The sequence below is a fragment of the Bison bison genome, unplaced genomic scaffold (assembly GCF_000754665.1).
Source record: "Bison bison bison isolate TAMUID 2011002044 unplaced genomic scaffold, Bison_UMD1.0 scf7180017864524, whole genome shotgun sequence".
NCBI classification, from domain to species: domain Eukaryota; kingdom Metazoa; phylum Chordata; class Mammalia; order Artiodactyla; family Bovidae; genus Bison; species Bison bison.
This window is the reverse complement of record NW_011495075.1, coordinates 5,006,708-5,028,258: the sequence shown is the minus strand read 5'-3', so window position 1 is coordinate 5,028,258 and position 21,551 is coordinate 5,006,708. Positions and strand designations below refer to the sequence as shown.

The 21,551-nt window shown below is 43.6% G+C and overlaps 1 protein-coding gene across 1 annotated transcript in view; it reads right to left on the bottom strand.

Moving 5' to 3' along the window:
- Positions 1–21,551, bottom strand: part of ASPM (asp (abnormal spindle) homolog, microcephaly associated (Drosophila)) — a 60,146-nt gene that overhangs the window by 396 nt on the left and 38,199 nt on the right. Inside the window, exons 19-28 of the mRNA XM_010831103.1 lie at positions 14,944–19,647; positions 12,648–12,814; positions 10,522–10,618; positions 9,272–9,481; positions 7,797–7,949; positions 6,777–6,965; positions 5,990–6,182; positions 5,484–5,638; positions 3,133–3,309; positions 1,936–2,105 (exon numbers count right to left, since the gene is read on the bottom strand). Coding sequence (XP_010829405.1) covers positions 1,936–2,105; positions 3,133–3,309; positions 5,484–5,638; positions 5,990–6,182; positions 6,777–6,965; positions 7,797–7,949; positions 9,272–9,481; positions 10,522–10,618; positions 12,648–12,814; positions 14,944–19,647 — 6,215 coding nt within the window. The remainder of the gene's footprint in view (positions 1–1,935; positions 2,106–3,132; positions 3,310–5,483; positions 5,639–5,989; positions 6,183–6,776; positions 6,966–7,796; positions 7,950–9,271; positions 9,482–10,521; positions 10,619–12,647; positions 12,815–14,943; positions 19,648–21,551) is intronic.

Sequence of the window (21,551 nt, the reverse complement as noted above, 5' to 3'; positions counted from 1 at the left end):
TCTTCTCTTAAAAAAGAGTCATGTCTACTGCTTTGTCTTAACTGAAAGGTAGCCCCTCGTGGACACATCACCCCCTCCAGGCCCCTCACGCAGGTGGAAGGCTTCCTGTTACTGTCTTTCATAACTTCAGATCGTTTCTACCTATCTTCCCCGAAGGATGATGGTGGCTCCTTTGAAGCTCAGGCTATTCAGCCATGAAACCCCAGGGTTTTGTCTGTAAACCTGGTTCCTGGTCTCCACTGGACTCCTGTCCCATCTCAGAACTCCAAATCCTTGCAGCCAAAGAGATAACCCCTCTTCTGTCCGTTTCTGCCCCCTTCCTGCAGCGCCACCCCTTGTCATGTGACCACACGATAAACTGGCACCACCCTCAGAAGGTGCCCGGCCTTCCATCCCCAACCGCCACTTGGGATTCATCAGCATCCTTCAACTTAACATGTCCATGCTCGCACGCTCCGCCCGCTGGGGGCCCACTTCCGGGACCTCAGTGCAGGCCCGCCCCCAGCACAGCGCTGCACACCTTTCCCTCCCGGCTGCCTTGGGTACCCCAGTATAATCTCCTTTGCAAATGCTGTTAACGCTATTGTTGCTCTTTCCTACTGAATTCAGCTGGAAAGTTCTAGTCGGATTCCCAGTTGAATCCAGGTATCTGCCTTTTCCATTCCTGCAAGCTGAACAGTGCTAAAGAGAAACTACACAACCAGGCTGGCTGACTGTACGCCAGCGATTGAAACCACCTAGAAATTGCTTCCTTTCTCTTTCCCCAAGATGACTATTTTATTTTTCAAATGTCCCCTCCACACCCTCCCCCATCTGCTGCTGAGTTAATGTTTATAATCTCCTTCACTGAGAAAACAGCATCATATCCATCTTCCTCACATGAATCCCTACCACTATACACAATTCCATTTTCTTACTCTTTTCAGTTCAAATTCCAAATATCAATTAATTGGTGGGGGGTGGGGGGTGAAGAGTGGTCACACAGAGTGGGTGTTTCCCTGTCATGGACGAGCACTGTGTGAAGAGAGAGCTGAAATCTAGGCCAGGTAAGATGTGGATGAACCTCATGAAGGTGTATTTATTAAGCTAAATAGAAAAGTTCGTCACAGGAAGCTGCCTGTGTTTGATCCCATGTACGGGACAAACCAGAAAAGGCAAAACTAAAGATTCTGAAATCATGTCAGCAGTTTCCAGAATCGGGGGTCAACGTGAGAGAACTGACTGAAAGGGGCACAAGGGAACCTTGTTGTGACTGAAATATTTTATCTCAGAAAAGGTGCATGTAGACTGTTTGGAGTTTTACCTGCCCACTCCCCCCAACAACGCCCCGCCAAAAACAAACCCCTGACTATGTCCTGATGCTGGGAAAGATTGAGGGCTGGAGAAGGGGATGACAGGATGAGATGGTTGGATGGCATCACCAACTCAATGGACATGAGTTTGAGCAAACTCCAGGAGACAGTGAAGGACAGGGGAGTCTGGTGTGCTGCAGTCCTTGGGGTTGCAAAGAGTTGGACATGACTGAGCAACTGAACAACAAATCTCAAAAGGGGGGGTGGGGGTGGGGGGAAGAATCTATTCATTAATATATGAATAGTTCTACAATATAATTCATATTAAAATATACCAAGTTATTAAATAAACATCATACGTAGAAAAGGTGGTGGTAGTGCTCAGTAGCGTCCGGCTCTCGGCAGCCCTGTGCACTGCAGCCCGCCAGGCTCCTCTGTCCACGGGATTCCCAGGCAAGGATACTGGAGGGGGTTGCCATTTCCTCCTCCAAGGGATCTTCCCCACCCAGGGACTGAACCCACATCTCTTGCATCTCCTGCTTGGCAGGAGGATCCTTTAACACTGAGCGACCCGGGAAGCCCTGGCTTAATGAACAAATGAATGTTTGGTGACACGGAACTGCAGGGTACATGTACTGCTCACCTTGAAACCATTGTGGTTCTTACAGGTGTTTCTGGAAAAAAGGAAAGGCTCACAGAAGAATTCTTCTTTTGTTTACAAAGGATTCTTTCAGTATTCACTTTATGCTTATGAGCTGTAAGTTTGTAGAGACTATAAATACGGTCGACAACTTTGGACCTACTTTGAACATCCTGAAAAAGAAAATGTATGTTTCTTAAAACAGTAACAAGGATTAAACTTCATATCCTTTCTTTGCCAGAAAAATCAATCACAGTTAACAAACACTGTGCAGTAAATGACAAGTTTTTAACAATAAAAAGCCATGCTCTCCAAGTGCAGCAGTTAGACTGGTTTAAACTATAAACTAATTTAAAAGAATCACAAAGAGGGCAAATATTCAAAAATTATACACTTAATTCCATACTGAATAAAAAAAGCAAACATTAGAGTCAATATACCTATTATTTATAGTTACCAAGTCTCATGAATTTTACCTTATCAAAGATTACAGCGTTACCCACCTACCTCTCACAGAAGCAGCCCCAGGTCAAGCACAGTCTCTGGCCCAGACCACTGAGTGCCTACACTTGCCTCCTTCCTTGATGGTCTCCCTACATCTCACATGCTCTCCCAAATCCATTCTTCAATCAGCAGCCAAGGTGATGTTAAAACTTAAACTGAACATATTCCTTTGCTTAAAAAACCTTCGGTGGTTTCCCATAGTTCTCAGGATAAAGGTCACAATCCTATCCCGGCCCATGGTGAGCCCTGCTGCCTGCACACCTGGAAAGGGTAACGCAGAGACCTCACCAGGGAACGTCTGACATGTCTTTACATCACAGCGAGAGGATGTTGCTTCCTGGTTGGCACGGTTCTTACTTCCCTCAAGTGCATGGAAGCTGGCTGCTCCTGTGTGTGCCCAGTCACGTCTGACTCTTTGTGGCCTGACGGACTGCAGCCCGCCAGGCTCCTCTGTCCATGGAAGTTTCCAGGCAAGAATGCTGGAGTGGGTTCCATTTTCCTACTTCAAGGGCTGTAATAAATTCTACTTCTAGAATTCAGCTCCTCTGACACGTGAGGAACAATCAGATCAGCCCCAAAAGCAGGTGTGAACACACACAAAACCCTATTTAAGTTATGATAATTTCTGCATAAAAGTCTTGGGCTTAAGAACATGCAAAAATAACCGCAAAGGAAAAAAAGCTAATGAATACTCACCAAAGCTCGAGTTGTCGTCTTTAATAAAACAGCCAACAAACAACAGGTTTTTGTGAAAATGCTTCTGCTCTTGTCGGCGACTTTGTCACCAGACTTTTCCTGGTACATCTGCATAAGCTCCAGCAGTGTATCTACACAGTTTTCGACATCATAAATCGCTGAAGTTGTCTTCTCATACTGGAGGAGAACAGAACCAGGTTACGAGTTACAATGAGGGCAGATTCTCTTAGAAACACCAACTGAGAAGGAGGCTGAGAGCCATATTTTGGACCATGTGCATCAAGAGCGAGGACTTTATGAGATGACTTTCCGAGGTCATTTCTGGATCCATCTTATATGCACATGCGCCTTTTAATGTTTTTCTTCCCAACCTACTTTAAAGTTCCACAAAAAATGAATCAAATCTGAAATCTCTGAAAGTGCACACCTTGATGTAAATGAAAACAAGGTAAAAACCAGGGACGTTTTAGTGAGACCCTCTCAGAAAAAAGATAACATATCTGTGATAGGTAATCCTAGGTTAAGATAACCATAAAGATAAGATTTACTGCTTGTTACCCTACTCATGCTTCCTGAGAAGAAGGTGAGCTTGCTTTAAAATAAATAAATGTGACGATCACTAGCCAAGAATATATCTTTCATGCTTTAATTGTGAATTGCATCATTAGATTCATGTTGACATCTGCATGGTAACAGATAATGCTACTGGTACTAAGCAATATGAACACTTAGCACTTGTTTGGCACATCTGTGGATCAAGCACATTATGTGCACGGATTCATTTAATTCTCACAATAACATTATGAGAAAGGTACGATGACTACCCTCAGTTTACATTAAAAAAAGGGAAGCACAGAGAGGCTGAGTAACCCAGAGTGAGCGGCAGAGCTGGGATGCAAGCCCAGGCAGTCTGGCATCAGAGTCTCTTGTCTCAACCACTACTCCTCAAAGAGAAAAAGCCCAGGGGAAGTCTCGAAGTTACAGCTGATGGATAGGGCGAGGAGGATAAACCTGCCATGTCGACATCTCTGCATGTGTCAGTTTGGTGGAGACTACCTCGAGCAGTCCAAGGCCAAAAGGCTGACATTCGTACCGAGAGGTCCCAGGGAGCCCCGAGTACAGTGGTGGATCATCCTGCTCTGCTGGCTGTGATGAGAAGAGGTGCTGCTGCTCTGGCACAGCACAGCGTGTGGAGGGTCAGCTCCGGCGGGGGGGGGCGGGGTGTGAGCCCACGTCTGGCCCCACCACTGACCACACGCTGGTCCTCAGGCTGGGACCCTCCCTCCCGTAAGAATGATTATTCCTTCACTACAAGAAGGGAGTGAAAAAGCTGGCTTGAAACTCAACATTAAAAACATGAAGATCGTGGCATCTGATCCCATCACTTCATGACAAATAGGGAAGAAGTGGAAGCAGTGATAAATTTTCTTTTCTTGGGCTCCAAAATCATTGGGGACAGTGACTTCAGCCATGAAATTAAAAGATGCTTGCTCCTTGGAAGGAAAGCTATGACAAACCTAGACAGCATATTAAAAAGCAGAGACATCACTTTGCCAACAAAGGTCCATATAGTCAAAGCTATGGTTTCCAGTAGTCATGTACAGATCTGAGAGTTGGACCATAAAGAAGGCTGAGCGCTGAAGAATTGATGCTTTCAAATTGTGGTGTTGGAGAAGACTCTTGAGAGTTCCTTGGTCAGCAAGGAGATCAAACCAGTCAATCCAAAAGGAAATCAACCCTGAAAATTCATTGGAAGAATTGATGCTGAAGCTCCAATACTTTGGCCACCTAATTTTTGATGAGCCAACTCATTGGAAAAGACCCTGATGCTGGGAAAGACTGAAGGCAGGAGGAGAAGGGGATGACGGAGGATGAGATGGTTAGACAGCATTACCAATTCAAGGGACGTGAATTTGAGCAAACTGTGGGAGATAGTGAAGGACAGGGGAACCTGGCAGGCAGCAGTCCATGGGGTCACAAAGTAGGACACGACTGAACAAAAAATAACAACAACCAATGGGAAGGATGATACAAACCACCTTAGAGGATTAACATGAGGACTTAATTAAATGCTGCATGAGAAGCATTAGCACGTAGTTAGCAAGTCCTTGATAAATGCTTGCCATCACCGTTATGAATACTACAACAACAGAAGAAATAAAATCATAACACATTCAGTGTCTCTATGTACAGCCATGTTAAACGAGTCAACATATCCCCCTAAAACCCTGGCATGCAGTAAACGCACTGTAACTTGGGGATCTCAGCTCTAGTGATGAGCAAGCATAGACCTAACTTGCTGGAGGACAGCTCTGGACCACGGGATGCTTCACAATCGAGCTGGAAAGTACCTTGGCGACATTAAGCAAGACCTGCATGGCGTATCTGATGACCTCCATACACGGGACGCTCCGGTTACAGCTTCGGATCAAGACAAATATTTTAGAGATTGCTCCGCTCTGGGCCATCTTCTCGCAGCAAATCGAAGACAGTCTAGTAACTGCCTCTGAAAGAGGAAGAAAAAAAAAGATATAGTCACAACAACAAAAATCAGCATCTTAACTACTCGTGTGTGCTAAGTTGCTTCAGTCCTGTCTGACTCTGTGACCCCATGGACTGTAGCCCGCCAGGCTCCTCTGTCCATGGGGATTCTCCAGGCAAGAATACTGGAGTGGGTTGCCATGCCCTCCTCCAGGGGCTCTTCCCAACCCAGGGATCAAACCCACGTCTCTTACATCTCCTGCACTGGCAGGCAGGCTCTTTACCACTAGCGCCACCTGGGAAGCCCCTTCTTTGTCTACTCTAAGGTAAAAATGCATTTCTAGCCTTCTACAAGAGACTGTTGAAACAAACTAACCCAGGTGCTTCAGGGCCTCAAGCACGGTGGAAAGGTACTTGTACGTCAGGAGATGGTGCAGGGCGACTGCTGTTCTGTGGTAGAGCTTGTTTTCTTCTCGAATCTCCCTGTTAACACACTGAAGTCTCTGTCGAATGGCTTTAGTTTTTGTACTATCATTTTTCTTCCTCCAAGAATATCCTCTCCATAGTGCCTTAAAGAGACAAACCAGTAACGTGAAGATTGCAACCCCTGATGTTGTGAATTTATATCTATATCTACTTCCAAACAAAGTAAATATTTTCAGTAAAATTATATGATGCAGTCAGACAGTTTACAAGTAGAACTTCAATTCAGGATCTAATAAAGAGCAAAATAAATTTTTCTAAGAAGAAATACGTATAATATTCCTGTATATGAGCTAAAGTAGCATTCATTGGTCAAAGGTGGCTAACTGTATTCAAAATGCAAAAATACTTTTGCAGCTCTCAGTCATCAACTTCCTAAAGGGAATTTGAAAATAAAGTGCTTAACAATGAAATTATGGTAGCATAGTGCTTATGAATGATTCTTTTGGCCAGCCTTAGTTTTCTAGAATGAGTGAGATTGTGCTTTTTAAAATGTTAGATGTAGAATTCCCGGGCGGTCCAGTGGTTAGGACTCAGCACTTTCCATGCTGTGGCCTGAGTTCAATCCCTGGTTGGGGAACGAAGATCCTGCAAGCCTTGAGGTATGGCCAAAAAATAAAATAAAATAAAATGTTAGATATCATGTAGATGAATTGCAAAATCATAATATTTTCGGTTACCTGAATTTTAGCAATTCTTTTGTTAAAGTTTTCCTGCTTTTTACGGAGGAGGAAACGGCGGACAGCTCTCTGTATTACGGAGGCAGCCCTGCTGTGCTGCCTCGCTTGTTCTCGAGCTTCACGCTGAATGTTTATGATGCTGTATTTCTGAAGAAACCTCTTACGCTGTGATCTTGCTCGAAACCATCTCTGTTTCAGATGGATGAAGATCTTTATTATTTCAGGTTTTTTTAATAAATGTATACATATATACACAAATGAAATAAATAGAACATTATATTGGATTTCTTTCAACCCTCCCCAGTGGCATGACTTTCCCACCCAAGTTGGTGCAGATCCTTCCAGGCCACAGTATGCGAGTGTGAATGTGTGCGTGTGTAAGTGTGTGCATGTGAATTCAACCCTGTACAACATATTCCTCATTTCATAATTTATATAAATCTTATTAAGCTGTGTATTATTCTTCAATTACTTTTTTTACTTAACATACACAAATGGGATTCTTATTCAGAATACATAAAGAACTCCTATAATTTATTAAAAAAAAAAACACTCAACAGAAAAACAAGCAAGGTATATGGAAAAAAATCTTTTTAAAGCACATTATACACAGATAAGAATTTGAATAATCAACACAGGTGACATTTTTTTTCAGAATTGTTAGCAGTCAAAGGAAATCCAAAACAAAAATGATATAATTTGCCATTCATCAAAATGACAGAAATCACAAAGTCTTCCAATGCCACAAGTTGGCAAGAGTGTCGAGAGAGAAACAGGTACCCTCAGATGTTGCTAGCAGAAGAGTAAATGAGTCCAAAGCACCAGAGAATAAGTCATAGCTTCAGTACCGTGCCATAAAACATCAACTTATCTCTAAACCATCAAGACATCCTAACAGCTGTGTGGCCAAAGCTAAATGTTACATAACCTTACTAGAGGTATTTGGAAATTGCTTATGAAATATCAAAAAACTTTATAAACAAAAATTAGATCATAGTCTTAATGCAAAGGAAAGCTAACCTGAATACAGATGGCTGAGTTAAGCTGTTTATTGTTAGTGTGCTTCAGAGCCACATGACGTCTATAGGCTCTTTGAATTCTAAGAGCAGACAGGTGATAAAAGGCAGCTGCTGCAAAGTGAAGAAGCCGAATTTTGGCTCTCTGCTCTGAGATCTGAAGGAGAAAAAAAGATTAACAATCAAATAGTTAACTCTTGAGACGATCAACCAATGCTTATTTCTGTATATCTTCAATATCAAGTTATATAAATTAGCAATAGTAAGTTAACTTTTAACTATTAAAATTATCTACATTGTAACTTGAAGTGATTATATTCCTTTGCTATTGTTGTTCAGTCACTAAGTTGTGTCTGACTCTGCGACCCCATGGACTGTAGCACACCAGACTCCTCTGTCCATGGGATTTCCCAGACAAGAATACTGGAGTGGGGAGCCATTTCCAGCCTCAAGGGATCTTCCTGACCCAGAGACTGAACTCATGTCTCCTGCATTGGTAGGCAAATTCTTTACCACTGAGCCACCTGGGAAGCCCCCAATTATATTCCTTACAATATTTTCAGTGGTGAAACCCCTAACTGAGGGTATAGAAAGCAAAACTATATTTGGGCACTTCACTCAAGAATTTAATTAGGCTACCCAATACCAGCTAGTTAAGGCTTAAAATGTACTAATTGTAACAGGAGAGGTCTGCTGCTGCTGCTAAGTCGCTTCAGTCGTGTCCGACTCTGTGCGACCTCATAGATGGCAGCCCATCAGGCTCCACCGTCCCTGGGATTCTCCAGGCAAGAACACTGGAGTGGGTTGCCATTTCCTTCTCCAATGCATGAAAGTGAAAAGGGAAAGTGAAGTCGCTCAGTCGTGTCTGACTCTTAGCGACCCCATGGACTGCAGCCTACCAGGCTCCTCCATCCATGGGATTTTCCAGGCAAGAGTACTGGGCTGGGGCGCCATTGCCTTCTGCGACAGGAGAGGTCTAGGAATACTAAAATCAGGAAGGGCTGGCGTGTTCCAAGCAGACTGGCTGGAGACGGTGATATCAAGTGGGACAAACATCTGATCAGATCTCTCTAGTGTCAGGCAGTGTCGCTATGTAGCGGACTCCTGTAGCAGAAGCTCCTGACAGGGGCCTTTGGCCTTCAGAGTTCCAGCTTATACTCAAAGAACAAAACACAGATTTCTCCTTTAAGTTTTTTTTCTTGTTTGCCAGTGCTGCATATATAGGATGCCCAGGACGTTACGAATTCCCTAAGGAGGATTCTTCCCTGCTGAAGGTGTGGAAATTATTGCAGGATGGTCTTACAACGCCCTGACAGAGTTGCCTGTGGTAGCACAGGATGACTTGGATAACAACCTGCTGCACAGGTGGAGCCCTCACTCAGACTTCAGCTCCTTTGTTAAGATTTATTACACGAGAGAATCTATTTTGTATTTCTGGGGAGCATCCAGGAAACAGATATCCTACTTAAAAATACTCACCCTTTTTCTTACGAGCCAACCACGCACCAGTGCTTGTAGGACAACTGTAGATTTTTTTAATTCAACATATTTCATCCTCTGATGCTTCCCAGCCTTCCTGGCTCGTATGTATCTCTGTATGGTCAAAGCAGCTGATTTCTGCTGGAGAAATGCCTGCCTTGCTTTATATCCTCTGAAATTTGCTTGGATCAAACAAGCAGCTTGATGTCTCTATAAGGAAAAATTTGCAAGTGATGTTAACATATAGATATAACATTTCAACTCACTGGAGGTTCTGGAATTTCTCAATGTAAAATAAAATGTATATTTTTTAGTTTAAGATGTCATATGTCATAGATTTCAAAACCCATAGAGGTCTATAGCTGAAAGTGAAGTTTTATGGGGATGTAAACCAGGAGCTATAGATACCAGGTACTCTTCCCCTCTCTTTCTCTTAATACTTTTCACTGTGAATGAGCAAAGGACTAATATTACTACAGGACAGACGCACCTAATAAAACAACTAGTTACACTCTAGAGAGGAGAATGGACATCATAAGCAGCTGTGAGGGAAGCTGTCAGCAGCTTCAAGAACCGCGGTGCAGGCCCAGCCCATCGTAGGCTCCTTGGTTCCAGAACATCCTTACAATCAAATTCCAAGCCATGTAAATCTCTGGATTGAAACAGGAACTAGATTTGTTTTATGACACAGACCCCCACGTATTAGTTGAGTGACCTTGAGCAAATCCCTTTTCGTCTCCAGACCTTGCTTTACTCATCTATAAAACGGGAATGCTGACAATAACTATCTCATGAGAATCCCCTTAGTAAATATATAATAGAAGGTGTAATAATAATAGTGGGTATATAATCATACATAGTGAATATTACATGAATGTAAACATTTACAAGTAAACTTTTAATTTATTAAAAGATTATAGGTATCAGTACTATTCTAAACCTGATGCTAAATATTTTAAACAGATCACCAATTGTGGCTGAAAGAGTATGTGTTTGACTCATACAGATAAGATATGCTACATCTATTATGACTTTTTTCCAAATAAATCACTTCAAACTTTGAGAATACTTTATAAATATAGGTACACACACACAAAAAAATTTACAAATAGTATTTTTATGAGTGAATATAATTTTTAATTCACTGCAATGATGTAATTAAAATAAATGTATAGTTAGGTCTTTACTCTTTTTGTTTTCTATTTTCTAAAGTAGTTCTTTACACATGAACTGCTTTTTTTAACACCTACTTTAGTCATTAAGGATTGTTCATGAGTTGTTCTTCCAGAGAGTAGAGTTCTCCATCTTCTCTGAATGATGACTGCTGATGCTCTCACATTCAAAAACCTACAAAGCAATTATTGGAAAGCGATTTCAAATTAATTTATTCAGTAAGTATTTATTGCCCGCCCGTATAAATACTAAAGGAGAAAGAAGGTATACGAAAGGCAAGAAGAGAATAAATAAAAACTGGAAACGAGTAATTTATATCAGGGTCTAGCAATCAGGATGGTGCAAACACACACACAGAAATACAACAGGACAACACAATGCAAAAGAAATTCTACAACTGGCAGTGTTTCAGTGGTCAGGAAATAGTAAGTTCTAGAATGACAAAAGATTCTGAACTGATCAGGAGAAAGTAGGATTAGCTAGATCTAGAGAAAAGCCTCAATAAAGGGGTGGTAGTAGAATGAATGGCAGAGAATAAAATCTGAGTCCACATTGTAATAAAGTCTTTAAGCAGACAGAGGTGGCCAAGAAGAGAGCGTGGGACGGTGGAACAGCATCAGCAAGTGAGAAGTGGACACTCAACTGAAAAAGATGAGTGCTATCAAAAGATCTCAAAAGACAGAACCGGAGAAAAACTTAAAATGTGAGGGACCGCGATTAAACTTTAGTGTCAATATAGTAGTAATAGGCAACAACATAGAATGGGCAGGTCTTTATCTGTTCACAACTGTGTGGAAAAGACAGAGAGATCAACTAAGTCATGTCACCACTCTTCCTAGAAAATAAGGCTGAATGTCAACAGGAAAACTAAATACTGGTCCTTAATAGCTGAGAGCAGCAACTATGTTTATTTGTTAAGCCTGACTCTACCCATGGAATTAATCAAGAAACACTTCTAACACGAGTGTGCTCTCCTAAAACAATCTTTAAACCATGATACAATAATTCATCAATTCTGGGAACAGAAGAAAAAATTCTTACACTATGGAATAAACAATAGCATGAACAATCTGGTAAGAGCTTCTGAAAACGTGTTTCAAAGAAATGAAGTAGGAAGAGGGAAATAGAATTAACACAGACAAGTTGGTAATTATGTCATCATTAAGGATAGAGAACAGGTGATAATACAAGCTTAAAAAAAAAAAAAAGAAATGTTGCCAATAACTAAATCAACAAACAAAATGGACCAGTGCACTAACAAGCAAAGCCACAGTACTATATCATTTTACCTACTTCCCATTCCTCCATCTGTACCCTTATCCTTAAGAACCTGAGTTAATCAAATTTAAGTAAATACTTTCACATCACTTCGTGGCAAGTAGATGGGGGAAAAGTGGAAACAGTGACAGATTTTATTTTCTTGGGCTCCAAAATCGCTGTGGATGGTGACTGCAGCCATGAAATGAAAAGATGCTTGCTCCTTGGAAGAAAAGCTATAACAAACCTAAACAGCATATTAAAAAGCAGAGACATCACTTTACCAACAAAGGTCCATATAGTCAAAGCTGTTTTTCCAGTAGTGACGTATAGATCTGAGAGTTGGACCAGAAAGAAGGCTGAGCACCAAAGAATTGATGCTTTCGAATTGTGATGCTAAGAGAAGACTCTCGAGAGTCCCTTGGACTGCAAGGAGATCCAACCAGTCCATCCTAAAGGAGATCAGTCCTGAATATTCATTGGAAGGACTGATGCTGAAGCTGAAACTCCAATACTTGGGCCACCTGATGCAAAGAGCTGACTCATTAGAAAAGACCCTGATGCTGGGAAAGATTGAGGGCAGGAGGAGAAGGGGATGACAGAGGATGAGATGGTTGGATGGCATCACTCACTCAATGGACATGAGTTTGAGCAAACTCTGGGAGATAGTGAAGGACAGGGAAGGCTGGCATGCTACAGTCCATGGGGTTTCAAAGAATCAGACATGACTGAGCAACTGGACAACAACAACTGGATTATACCATCAAGGCTCTATCTCAAAAAAATAAGGCAATCTCAGAGATAATTTTGTTACAATAATGGAGAAAACATCAACAAACCATATAAATTAAGCATAGCAACTATTTAAAAGAAAAACCAACAAGGGTATTATTTGACACACACACACACACACACACCACACTGTCCTCTACAGCTGACACAGTACCGTCTTCGCTGCTGTTGGGTGCAGAAGCAACGCTGAATGATTCTAACAGCTCTTAACACAGCCAGATACTCCCTACGTGCTTTCCAGCACCTGTACCAGGCTTGAATCCTGCAGGCAGCTTTCACTTCTCGCAAATATTTCCTGGCTTTGTGTCTCCTCCACACAGCCTATTAAACAAATAAACATAACAAATATGCAATGAGATGTCTAATAGTTTTTTAGTCAGTATTGGAAAACAACTAATATAAGTTCAGGCAGACAAGATCAACTGCAGAAACGCGTCACGTCCCAACGCGTCTGTGAGGCTCGCTCGCTCCTGACACGTGAGCCCTCTGAGAACAGCGGGCTGATCCGTGCTTCTACCCTGTGGCTGGCTGCCGGCTAGGCCTCACCCAACCCTAGCAAGTATTTGAGCTGTAAGATCTGCACAAAGCCTGGGAAGCCAGGTGTGTGCGCTGCCCTCACCTTCTCAACCCTGTGAGGAACACAAAGGACACACATGCACCGACTCCGCCTCCGGGGAGAGGACGGGGACGCCCACTGCCCTCCCACCCCACCTCAGGTGCACCTGGGTTCAGGCCAGCCGGCTGCGGAGTCCCAGCGCCCATCCACCCGCGACCTTCAGACTTTCTGATTCTGGCAACCCTGCAGCTGACTAAAAGCTTAAGTGACAGTTACAACTTCTTAAGTGCTTAGCGCTACACTCAGCGCTACGAGTCCTTATGGTAACACAGGTAGGTACTATTACCTCTAATTTAGAGATGAGGAAATGAAGGCCCAGAGGAACTGACACCAGTAAAAGAACTTGCTGATGTCACAGGTAATAAGCAGCAGTCCTGTCTTATTTAATCTTGACAAATATCTTGTGAGATGATAATTAAGCTCTTTCACAAAACAGAAATTAACGCTGAAACTTGTTACCTCATAGTAAGTGAATAGGGTCAAAATCTGAACCTGAGTCTATTTGATTTCAAAATACCTACAACAAATATGATAACTACCTCCTTCGTGGGGATCGGTTTCTAAATTCAGTTGACAGGCGAGAGTGATATGTAGGTCAAACTGACTCTTGTGGTGTCCTTGACTCGGAGTATCTCTATACGGTTTTATGTAGACAAGCACCCCCTAGTGGGAGCCAGGTGTCAGTCTTTTTGTCTCCGCGGCTCTGTTTAGGTTCCATGTGAGGCCAATCCCACCCTCCGCTCAGGTGGACCCTGAAGACCCTACCGTCACTGCCCTCTGTTCAGTGTGATTCACTTTCCCCACCCCACTGCCTACAGCTTCCTGACTGGCCACCCGCAGCCTAATCCATCTCCCACATTCCTGCGGGGCATGTGGGAACGCACTTTCCTGACCAGGGATTGAACCTGTGCTCCCTGAATTGGGAGTGCAGAGTCTTAACCACTGGGCTGCCAGGCAAGACCCTGCCTGAGTAATTTTAAAAAGATAAACTAGGATTCTGGTCCTCCCCTTAAACTCATCTAGAACTTCTTTTAGTCCAGAGGATGAAGGCTACCCTTTTTCCGTCTTACAGAGCTGCCCACCTCTCACTCCATGGACCGCCATCCTGGTCTCAGATCACCTTTATTGCACACCTGTGCTCACTCTCAGCTTAGAGCTCCATGTTACCCCCTAGAGCTGGAATACTCCTTCAATACAGTTTACTAGGCTATTTCCTTCAGCTTAAGCTTAACTCTTATCTTGCTGCTGCTGCTAAGTTGCTTCAGTCGTGTCTGACTCTGTGCGACCCCATAGACAGAAGCCCACCAGGCTCCCCCGTCCCTGGGATTCTCCAGGCAAGAACAGTGGAGTGGGTTGCCATTTCCTTCTCCAATGCATGAAAGTGAAAAGTGAAAGTGGAGTCGCTCAGTTGTGTCCGACTCTTAGCGACCCCATGGACTGCAGCCCACCAGGCTCCTCCGTCCATGGGATTTTCTAGGCAAGGGTAATGGAGTGGGGTGCCACTGCCTTCTCCGAAGGATACCACTAGCTGTTTTCAAAACATGTAAGGTTGCCAGCTGCAACCATATGGTCTCAAAGTCTTCACTTTTAACTATGCAGTCATAACTTAACTTTAGGGTGATCATGTCCAGAACAATCTTGTTCTGTGCTGTCTTGGGTAGACAATTATCAGCACCTTTTACCCAACTTCAAAAATCTTCCATTTTGGAAGATAAATGAAATGGTTACATAAACTAACTCTTATTCTTTATAACCTGCTACAGCTCAAATTGAAAATTCTATGAAATATTGGTCAAAGGATGAATGAAAGCTTTATACTTAAATACATAAATACCTGGATTTTTATGGTGCTATCTTTAAGTTCCCGAAACTTCCTTTTCTGTATAAATCCTTTCACTCTAGCTTGAATAATGATTATACTGCTCCTTATTTGTAAGTACAGTTCTCTTTGATGTTTTGCAGGCAGAGAGGCTCTGTGGGGATTCTGCAAACCCACTGCTGCTTCTCTGTACAGTAAGAACTGTTTTCTGCTTTGCTGTGTCCTGAAGCACCGCTGTAACGTGAGGGCCGCCCTTTTCTGCTGAAGGAATCTTCTGCGATATACGGCCATCTGAAGGAAGGACTGAATTCGCACGGCAGCACGCCTCTGTTTTTCCAATCTTCTTGTAACCATTTTACGGAAAGCTTTTTGAATTGTGACTGCAGCCTTTCTTTGAGAATGCTGCTCTGTTTCCTGTGAAGGGCCAACCAGAGAAGTTTTATACAGCCCTTGAGCCACAAGTGCTGGACTCTCGCCAGCTTCATGCTGGCTCTCAGTCCTGTGACAGTAGAATGCAGGCTGGGTAGCAGGGGCTGTCATCTTTTTGTCGGGCATGGTTTTTAATTTCTGTCTAACTTTCATGCCTCTGAAAGCAGCCTGAATAGTTCGTGCAGATTTCTGAATGGCTAAAAATTCCTTCCTCTCCATTTTCACTCTGATATACGACCTGTAGTGATTCTGTATGACAACAACTGCTCTTTTCTTGGCCTGATAATCAGCTCTGGCCCGGTGCCTTCGGTAGCATGACTGAATTCGTGTGGCAGCCAGGTGCATGCGTTGGATGCCCCTTCGTGCCTTAAAGCCTCTGAAACAGGACTGGATACAGATGACTGCCTGGGTTCGCACTGCCATTAGCTCTCTGTATCTTCTTTGAACAAAAACTACCTTTGCCCTAAAGTGGAGATAGTGCTTCCGTGTTTTAAAGGCTCTAAAATGCTCCTGAATAGTAATGGCAGCTTGATGCCGCCTTTCCTCAATCAGTCTCCTTACGACCATATCCTGAAAGCCAGCTCGGGCACAGGTTGCTGCTTTGAGTGCATCGTGTTGAAGAGCTTTCCTTTTACTCGCTCTATATCTTTCTTGTATTACTTTTGTAGCCCACTGAAGCTTTTGGTAGAAAAAATGTTGCCTGTACATTCTGTATGTGCTTTGTATTATGACAGCGGCTCTGTGCTTTTCCCTTAAAAGCTGTCTTGCTTTCAGCCCTTTATATGCAGCCTGAATGACCACTGCAGAATGCCTCCATCTGATGTAAAGTGCTCTTTGCAGTTTTGCAGCTCTGCATGCCCGGTAACGCTGCTGAATGAGGACCGTGGCGTGTTTCCAGGTCTGAAAGGCCAGGCGTGCTCTGTGCATTCTGAAGCTTGCCTGGATGAGGGCTGCAGCCCTGTGCATCTCCTGTAACTGCTTCTTTACCATCCGTCTTCGGTAAGACGCCTGGATTATAATGATTGCCTTCTGTAACTCCAGGAATCGGTGCAAGTGGTGTTTGGCACAGATGGTGGCTCGGTACTTCCTCTGAACAAAAACAGCAGCTTTCTTGAGGGAAAGGAATCTTTTCCTCATCATTATAGACCTAAACCTGCTCTGAATCAGGGTCGCGGAGGCATGCATCCTTTTTAGACGTCTTCTGACTCTCATACCCCTGAACGCAGCCTGGAGGACCAGCGCAGAGTGTCGTTGCTGAAGGTACTGTCTCCTCTGCAGGCGTGCAGCCCGGCCTGCCCGGAACCGCTGCTGGATGATCTGCGAGGCGCACCTCCAGGCCTGGTACCTCGCCCGAGTGCGGTGCCTCCTGAACGCGGCCTGGAGGACCGTGGCCGCCCTGCGCATCTCCTGTATCTTCTTCCTTACCATCCACCCCCTGTACCAGGACTGGATTTTGATAGCTGCCTTCTGCAACCGGAGCTGTTGTACGTGATGCCTTGTGCAAACCTTTGCACGGTATTTTCTTTGAACCCACACGGCGGTCTTCCTGAGAGACAGGAATCTTCTTCTCATCCCCAGAGTCCTAAACCTCCGCTGGATTACGGCTGCGGCGGAGTGCATGGCTTTTAAGCGTCTTCGTGCTCTCATGCCCCTGAAAGCAGCCTGAATGCAGATCGCGGAGCGTCTCAGCTGGTTGTACCTTCGCAGTTGTGCGTGCCTTTCCCTCGCTGCCCGGTACTTCTGCTGCACCGTTTTCGTCACCTTCTTTAATTTATTAAAATAGGCTTGCTGCCGGCGTCCCCTGTAGTGGGCCTGGATGAGCGTGGCCGCCGTCCGCATCCTTCTCAGGCTCTGTCTAACTCTTGCCCCTCTGAGAGCTGCCTGGAGGAGGGCAACGGTTTTCAGAATCATTAGGTACTTTGCACGCTGAGCTCTACCTTGGCGGTACGCTCTGTACCTTACCTGAATTATGATGGCTGCTGTTCTCATTTGCTGATACCTCCTCCGTGACTGCTGCATTTTGAAGGCGGCTTTGATGAGAGTGGCTGCCGTGTGCATGCACCGGATCTGTCTTCTTGCTCTGACTCCTCTATAGACGGCCTGGATTTTCAGTGCTGCCTTCTTTACAGCAAGATATTCCTCACGCTGACGGCCTGTGAGCTTAGCCGCACGATACCACCTCTGAATGATGACGGCCGCTGCTCTGTAGCTGGCGTACTTCTTTCTGGCTTGGTATGCTCGGTATCTAGACTGTATGGTGGCGGCTGCCTGGTGCATCTCCTTCACTTTCTTCCTCACTCTCACCCCTCGAAAAGCTGACTGTAGGATTATTGCAGCTGCTTTGGTTTTCAGAAACAAATGATGCTGTTTTCTTCCTGTACGATAAGCCCGATAATGCATTTGAATTAGATGAGCCGCTTTTTTCATGATTTCCCATCTCTTCCGCTGCACGTGCCTTCGGTAGTAGGCCTGTATGATGATGGCACATCTCTGTTGCTTCTGAATCCGCCTCCTGGCTGCTCGGCCCCTCCAGGCGGACTGGAGCATCACTGCCGCCCGGCGCAGTGCCGTGTACTCCGTCCGCTGCCTCCGCCCCGCGGCACGAGCTCTCAGATGCTGCTGGATCACGGATGCTGCCGTTTTTAACACCCTGAACTCCTTCTGGGCCCTGGCCGTTCTGAAAGCAGACTGAATCTTCACTGCAGCTTCACGTTCCTTTCTCATCTGCTTCCGAACTTTCCAGCCACGGTAAGCGGACTGGAGAGAAATCGCAGCTGTCCTTGTTTTGAAGAAATGGCTTCTTATGGCAGAAACAGTCTTGTGTGTCCTGTACCATCTCTGAATCTTGAGTGCAGACTGAAGTACGGATTGATACTTTGTCCTCTGACGATAGCCTCTAAAAGCAGCTTGAATTTTCAGAGCAGCTGCAGATTGCTGTTGCAGCTGCCGGCGGACCTTATACCCTCTGTAAGTGGCCTGCAAGTAGGTCACGGCTCTTCTGACTTGCAGGAAGTGCTTCCTCTGCTGGGCCCCTGCTCTGTGCGCACGATAGTAACACTGAATGACAACAGCTGCGTGACAGACTTTCAGGTAGTCCAGCCGCATCTTTCTCATCCTAAAGTAAGACTGCAGTGAAACAGCGGCTTTTCTCTGCAGCCTCACCTGCTTCCGAACCAGGTACCCTCTGAGGAAAGCTTGCAGTTTGATGCAAGAGGCCCGCCGATGTTCTTCTCTCTGTTGTGCAATTACTCTTAAATGTAAATATTGTTTGCGGGCTAGCTTCATCCTGACAATGGATTGTAACTTTACTGTAGCCTTTTTGAGCCTCAGAAACTTTCTTCTGGAAGCATAAGCCCTGTAATATGATTGAATCTTTACAATGGATGTGAGGATGTGAAGAAACTTTTTCCTGGCCTGCATTCTCCTGCATGCAGACTGCAGGACGATGACAGCAGAACGTGTCTTCTGGTAAGAGGCCAGAACTTCCTTGGCTGACATGTAAGCTCGGAAGTGAATCTGAATTATGAGGGCGGCTTTCTTCATCTTCTGGTATGTGTGTAATTGTTGACGTCTCCTTATGTGTGCCTGCAGCCTGATGATGTTTTTCTTAAGGTTTAGAAATCGGAGTCTGTCCTGCCTCATTCTCCAGTACGACTGTAAGACACAAGCAGCCTTGATCTGCCTGCATAAGTTACGTGCTCTCCTTCCCCTGAAAGCAGCCTGCAGGCGGATGGCTACAGCGCGTTTCTGCAAATAGCCTGTGCGCTCAACCTTTCCTTTCACGTACGCTCTGTAGTGCTTCTGCAGAGTCAGGATAGACTCTCTGGTCCTTGTATATAACTTCTGGGCTTGAAAGCACCGAAATCTTGCCTGAATGATGATAACACAAGATCTAAGGTGAATGTACTTCCGTAATTCTCTGTGCATCCTATACCAGGATTGTATGACCACGGCAGCTCTTTCTTCTTGAGCACATTTCTGGGCACGCCATTGTCTGAAAGCTCTTTGCAATGTTATGGCAGCATTTATTTGTGATTGCCTCTTACGTCGCCTCCATCTCCTAAAGGCAAACTGGATTACAAGGGTGGATGATCTTAGCAGTTCATATCTCTGTCGATCCTGCTTGCTTCTCACATGAGCACGCCAGCGCCTCTGAATTGTCACAGTAGCCCAATGGTATCGTTTGTAAGAAGCAACAGCAATGATCATTCTTATCTTAGATTGCAGGAAAATTGAATAATATTTCAATTTCAGAAACTGCTTTCTAGTGGAATATCTTCTCCAGTGTCTCTGAAAAAAGAAAGGACAGAAAATAAAATAGACACAACTTCCTATGCTTAAGACCTTTGAAACTATCACTTTTCCTAATATTTTGCTTAAAAACAAACATATTAAACTTAAAAGCAATATATTTCTAAAGGAGATACTTGTCTCTTTTGTTTATAGTTTGTTTCTATGTTGATACAACTGTAGCCAATACAAAAATCTTTCTCAAAATACTAATGATATTTACATAGCATTTGTACTCAGGAGACATAAGAAATATAAATAAGTTTTTGTTATATTAGAATAACATACTAGAAAAAAAAAAAAAACGATAGTAATATTCTGCTATCTATTGATTCTAAGTAAGTTCCTGTGAATATATCTCTGGTTCGTATATTCTACCTTCTATCAAGGTTGATAAGATATAATGACTGGAAACTGTTCATAGGCCTGGTAATGCCGACAAAGGTCCATACAGTCAAAGCTGTTGTTTTTCCAGAGTCATGTACGGATGTAAGAGCTGGACCATAAAGAAGGCTAAGAGCCAAAGAATTGATGCTTTCAATTTGTGGGGCTGGAGAAAACTTAAGAGTCTCTGGGACAGCAAGGAGATCAAATCAGTTAATTCTCAAAATCAACCTTGAATATGCATTGGAAGGACTGATGCAAAGCTGAAGCTCCAATACTTTGGCCAACTGATGCAAAGAGCTGACTCACTGGAAAAGACTGATGCTGGGAAGAACTGAAGTCAAAAGAAGGGGGCAGCAGAGGATGAGATGGTGAGATAGCATCACTGACTCAATGGACATTGAGCAAACTCTGGGAGATAGTGAAGGATAGGGAAGCTTAGCATGCTGCAGTCCCTGGGATCACAAAGAATCAGGCATGACTTTGCAACTGAACAACAACAGATGTCAACAAAGAGTTTTGAGAAATAAGTGAGGCAGATCACTTTCTGAGTCAGTATTTTCATTAAGAATAAAATTCAGGAATTATAGTTACTTGGTTAAAAAATGTAATTCTGGAAAGACTTGAGGAGTAAGAAGCCATTTGCCATCTGCTTCCTTCCCAGCACCCCCTATTCCCTAACCCTGTAATTATCCCAGCAATGTGCAAGCTGTGAAGTCTTAAGCAGATCCTGGCTGCTGGTCATCAAGCTCTGGACAGTCTGCTCTAGCTGTAAGACGATTCTTCTGTCCAAAACACTCCAAATATTGCCAAGATGGGGTGGGAAGTAATGGAAAGATTAAAAGTCTCATATAAAAAAATCAAAGATACAACTAAGAACCAAATGGGAATATCAGAACTAAAAAACACAGTAACCAAAACAACAACAAAACCTCACTGGGATGGCTCAATAGTGGAATGTACATGACGGAAGAGTCAATGAACTTGAAGATCAATGCAAAGTATCAATGCAGAACGAGAAAGGAAAAAAAAAATGATTGGGGAAAAAATTGTCTCAACCAATATATCGTTCAATAGGCAAATGGATAAACAACTGTAGTATATCTATAAAATGGAATGTCATTCAGTGTAAGCTACTGAGGCAGGAAAAGACTATTTAAACTTAAATGTGTATTTGTGAAGTGAGAGAATCTATCTGAAAAGGCTATATATCTCTGAATTCAAACTGTAGGACATCCTGGAAAAGCAAAAATAGACAGTAAAAACAACAGTGGTTGCCCAGGATTTTGAAGAAGGGTAAGAGATGAATATGTAAAGCAGAAAGGATTTTTAGGGCAGGATTTTTGTCAAACACATAACTATACCAGATAAATAGTGAAACCCTTGGAAACTAAGGACTTCAGTTAATTATAATGCATCATTGTTGGTTCATAAATTGCAAACACGATACCATAAAAAAAGAAAGCAAAGCAACAGAAATGATAAAATCTGCACTAATAGAATATGATTCTCATGTACTC